This window comes from Mandrillus leucophaeus, unplaced genomic scaffold (genome assembly GCF_000951045.1).
Source record: "Mandrillus leucophaeus isolate KB7577 unplaced genomic scaffold, Mleu.le_1.0 Scaffold1025, whole genome shotgun sequence".
Classification (NCBI taxonomy): domain Eukaryota; kingdom Metazoa; phylum Chordata; class Mammalia; order Primates; family Cercopithecidae; genus Mandrillus; species Mandrillus leucophaeus.
Window position 1 is genome coordinate 464172 of NW_012098377.1, and position 4821 is coordinate 468992.

Genomic DNA, 4821 nt, shown 5'->3' on the forward strand with positions numbered 1-4821 from the left:
TGGGGTGAGGGCACGTGGCTGTGGTCTTGTCAAGAGTCCGGCCTCCAGCCCCAGTCGGGGCATGGCCCACATGAGACAAAAATCCACCAGGCAGGTGTGGGTGGGTGGCTCAGGGTCATGGCCTGGTTATGCCTTCTCTTTTTTTTTTTTTTTTTTTTCCTGCTGCTGCTGCTTTTTTAATTGAGTTTGAGGTGGTTGTTTTTTGTTTCCTTAAGAAATGGAAAAGAATGAAGCTGCGTAAATACAACTATATTAACTCCCTGAAAAACCTCCTGCCATTTTAACTCTGTTACTGGAGAAATAAAAGAGAAATAATTTGTCCACCCACACTTAGCTCTTTCTGACGAAGGTAGGTGAATATTGCTTTGCTAATCGAGGGTGACTGCTGGAAGTGGAGCCACGCTGACTGATCCCAGATTGAGAGGCAGCCACAGCCACCCCAAAAGGAACGGCCCGCCCTGGGGTGGCAGAGCCCTGCCTGTGGACAGGGCCAGAGTCATCGGCCCGCATGGCCCATCTTCCACAGGTCTCCCCCAGCCGATAGTGATGGAGGCCCTGGACGAGGCCAAAGGGCTCCAGGACTCACAGAGAGAGATGCCGCCACCCCCTCCTCCCTCGCCGCCCTCAGATCCAGCTCAGAAGCCACCGCCTCGAGGTGCCGGGAGCCACTCCCTCGCTGTCAGGAGCAGCCTGTGCCTGTTTGCTGCCTCACAGTTCCTGGTAAGGACGGCACAGGCCTCACCAGGGCCTGGAGAGAGGTGGGCGGAGGGCCAGCCTCCCACTTCCTCCCCAGATGGCCCCCTGGAAGGCAGGAGGATGAGCGGCCTCCCTGGTGTTCCTCAGGAGCTCCAAGCCCTCAAGGATGGGATGAGGGGAAGGCTGGAATTCTGAGCTACCGCATCAGCAGCTGAGACCTTACACCCTGCCTCCCTAACCTAAGAATCCGGAACACGGGGCCTCCCCGACCCCTGACCTCCCAGCCCTGCAGGGTTCTCCTGAGAACTCCTGTCTGTGGAGGCCTTTCTGGGAGACTTCCCTTTTGATGTACATATTTGTGAGGTCCTCTCTGGAAAGGGCTTTCTCTTGGTTCCCTTCAGTCGCTCTTCTCCAAGGAGAGTCCTGAGGCCTCCCCTGGGCAGACAGCAGCGGGGCCCTGCTCTCAGCTGCCCAGGCTGGACCTTAGAGGTTCAGGAGCCTCCATGCAGGGCCAGGTTGAGGCTGCAGGTGAGCTCTGCTGGGGGAACATGGGGGAAAGAGGCTGGCTCCATACTTAGCCTGCTCCCCTGTGCCCCAGCTTGCCTGCGGGGTGCTCTGGTTCAGCGGCTATGGCCACGTCTGGGCACAGAACGCCACAAACCTCGTCTCCTCTTTGCTGACGCTCCTGAAACAGCTGGGACCCACGGTGAGTAAGCTTTGGGGAGTCCTGGGGTAGCAGGGATCTGTTGGGGGCCTCTAGTCCCACCATCCCCAACCTCCAGATGGGCCTTCTCTGAGTTCAGGAGATACTTCCAAGCCCCTGAAGTTCTTCTGCCTGCTCCTTACCCCAGACCTGGGGCGCGATTTTCAGAGTCTTGGTTTTGTCATCATTGCAAGAGCTGAGAACTCTGCCCCCACCACCACCCTGACCTGTTTATCTGATGTTCCCCAGGCCTGGCTTGACTCTGGGACCTGGGGAGTCCCCAGTCTGCTGCTGGTCTCTCTGTCCATGGGCCTGGTCCTCGTTACCACGCTGGTAAGGTGCCTCCTGAACCCAGCCTCAAGGCTGTCCTCCTCTGACCTTGAGGCCCGGATTTCTACCAGCTCCCATCTGACCTACAGGCTGGACATTCTGGGTGGGGCAAGGAGGGATGCCTATCTGTTTGCACAAGTGTGCCAGCCTGGGGCAAGAACCTCCTCCTTTCTGAAAATTGGTTTGCAGTGATCTGGGCTAAGGAAAAGGGGTGAGACAGGGAGAAGGCTGGTGTAGGAACTCTGAAGCCCCACTGAGAAGGCCTGAACCAAGAAACAGAGCTGGGAGAGGGAGGGGTGCGGAGGGAGAGTGGGCATGGAGCCTCCCATTGAGGCCGGGGCAGTGCCTTGTGGACAACTCCCAGGAGAGCAGGGCTGCTCGAGACACACTGAGGGAGTGCAGGGGTGTCAATCCCATTTGCGCTCCAGGAACACGGCGGGCAGCCAGCATGGTCCCAGATCCGTGATGCTGTATACCCCAACCAGGTGTGGCACCTCCTGAGGACACCCCCAGAGCCACCCACCCCACTGCCCCCTGAGGACAGGCGCCAGTCAGTGAGCCGCCAGCCCTCCTTCACCTACTCTGAGTGGATGGAGGAGAAAGTTGAGGATGACTTCCTGGACCTGGACCCGGTGCCCGAGACTCCTGTGTTTGATTGTGTGATGGACATCAAGCCTGAGGCCGACCCCGCCTCGCTCACCGTCAAGTCCATGGGTCTGCAGGAGAGGTGGGAGGGGTGGAGGAGGGGTGGGCTCCACGGGCCCTCGAGCTCTTAGCTCCTGATCAGAAGAGTGGATGCCTGACTCTGACTCCCGGTGCCCGGGGCAGAGCTGGCCTCATAGCTTAGCCAGTGTAGACACGTGCTCTCCAGGTCATTCATAGAGATCAAAGCGCCCCAAAATGAACGCTGAGAAATACTGTTACTGCACACGTACACATAGGTGTACACATGTTCACACACACTCTCCCATGCTCAAGTAAGTTTGGGTGGTTTTCTTTGCTGCAGGACTTGTCAGAGCCTTTAACATGTGTTCCTTGGAAATCAGCAAGGGGGCAGTGTGTGGCATTTCCCAAAGTCACTTGACCACAGAACTCTATTTTTTCTTTACTTTTATTTTGGATTGAGGGGGTACACGTGCAGTGTTGTTACCTGAGCATATTGCATGATGCCCAGGTTTGGGGTACAAATGCTCCCATCACCCAAGTACTGAGCATAGTACCCAGCAGTTAGTTTTCCAACCCTTGCCCGCCTCTCTCCCTCCCTCCTCTAGTAGTCCCCAGTTTCTATTATTGCCGTCTTTATGTCCCTGAGTACCCAGTTAGAACCCTGTTTTTATAGGGTGGCTCATAGTGTTCCAAAGAGCACACTCTGAGAAGTGTAGACACCGTCTTTTCAGAGTCTAGGTGGATAAGCCAGATCGCACCACATTTGAGTTGCCCATGTAATGTCATGGAACGGACACTGAGTGTGGAGTCAGGAAACCTAGCTCTTTGTTTCAGCTCTGCCACCCCCTTACTGGGAAAGCCTGGACAACTCTTGGCCCTTCATGGGGACTCAGTTTCCCCTTCTGTGTAATGAGGTCCCATCCTGTCCTGTGGTCTGAGACACTGAGTGTAGTAGAGTTTGCCCATTGTAGACATCCTTGCGGCCACCTTGCTCCTGGGACTCCCTCCTTCCTGACAGCTGAGGGTCCTGGCCTCTCCTGGACAATATGTCCTTGACTCACCAGCAGCCTCATCCCAGGACTGCTGGGCCCAGGCCTGCAGTGGGGAGGGTCTGGAGCCATCCTCTCGGGCCCAAGCCCTGCTTCTGTGCTTCAGGCAAGCGTCCCCTCTCTGAGCTTCCTGGGGACCACAGGGCAGAACTGCCTCCAGCGGTGATGGAGGAGAGTCCAGGGTAAGGCCATGTTGGGTTAGCTTTGGATGGAACTTTTAGAACAGGAGCTCCAAACCCCCACTAAGTTAACATCTCCACTGCAGGAGGTAGGAGATAGGGAGTCAGGCCGATGCCTCGGGGCTGAGATTCATGCTGCTTTGACAGGGGGTTTTGTCACACTCCCACTCCTCTTCCTTGATCCCACCCTGTTCCCAGCTGATCTCTCCCTCCCTCGTTTTCCCAGCCCTGAAGACCCCAGCTCATGCCTGCCCCCTGTGCCTCTGAGACTCACACTCCCCTTCCTGGTCTTTCCAGGAGGGGCTCCAATGTCTCGCTGACCCTGGACATGTGCACTCCGGGCTGCAACGAGGAGGGCTTTGGCTACCTCATGTCCCCACGTGAGGAGTCCGCCCGCGAGTACCTGCTCAGCGCCTCCCGTGTCCTCCAAGCAGAAGAGCTTCACGAAAAGGCCCTGGACCCTTTCCTGCTGCAGGCGGAATTCTTTGTGAGTTCCCTTGAGCCGGCTGCCCCACTGTGTGCAGACCCATGTCAACCATCCACCTACCCAGGTGGTGGAGCGTGGTCCCTGGAACTTGGCATCTGCCGTAGATTAGTACCACTTTATCATCAGCTCTCCCACCGTCTTGGGCAAGCTGCTTTCCCTCTGAGCTTCAGTTTCCTCATCTGGAAAATGGGGATGAAAATAATAGGATTGTTCAAAGGTTAAAGAGACTAGGAACATGTGCAGAGCACCCAGCCAGGTGATGGAGGTAGAGTGACAAGGCGAAGTCTTTATTGCCCAGTGCTGTGCTTTGAAAGCCACAGAGAACCTTCGCTTCTAACTCTTCTGTTTTTCCACTTTCCTCCTGCCAAGCATTGTTCTTCTGCCTTTGAAATCTCTCTAGTCGCCTCCCCTCCTTATCACCCCTGGGGCCCTAGCTTAGGTCCTAATCACCTCCACCCTGGCTTTTGCAGCTGCCTCCTATTGGACTTTGAGGGGCTCGATAAATGGCACCCCTGTCTACCTGCCTGAGTGCTCAGCCATTAAGAGCTAAGGCAGAGGAGATCACAGTATCACCTTTGTTGTCAATAAAATACAGGTTGGAAATGAGGCTTAGCAGGGTATAGCAAAAGTGAGCCTCCCGATACCGAGACCCAGGATTAGATGCACTTTCCACCCTCCACAGGGGTGCCGGCATATCTCGGACCTTGCCCC

The 4821-nt window shown here is 56.1% G+C and overlaps 1 protein-coding gene across 2 annotated transcripts in view; it reads left to right on the plus strand.

Annotated features, from left to right (window-relative positions):
• The window catches only part of PTPN5 (protein tyrosine phosphatase, non-receptor type 5 (striatum-enriched)), a 46958-nt gene that overhangs the window by 28179 nt on the left and 13958 nt on the right, over positions 1-4821 (plus strand). The window contains exons 3-7 of one of the 2 annotated variants that reach the window (XM_011977324.1): positions 527-720; positions 1391-1402; positions 1649-1732; positions 2215-2456; positions 3921-4110. In XM_011977324.1, coding sequence (XP_011832714.1) covers positions 527-720; positions 1391-1402; positions 1649-1732; positions 2215-2456; positions 3921-4110 — 722 coding nt within the window. Of the gene's footprint in view, positions 1-526; positions 721-1294; positions 1403-1648; positions 1733-2214; positions 2457-3920; positions 4111-4821 lie in introns of both variants that reach the window. The other variant, XM_011977314.1, reaches the window with a different exon arrangement.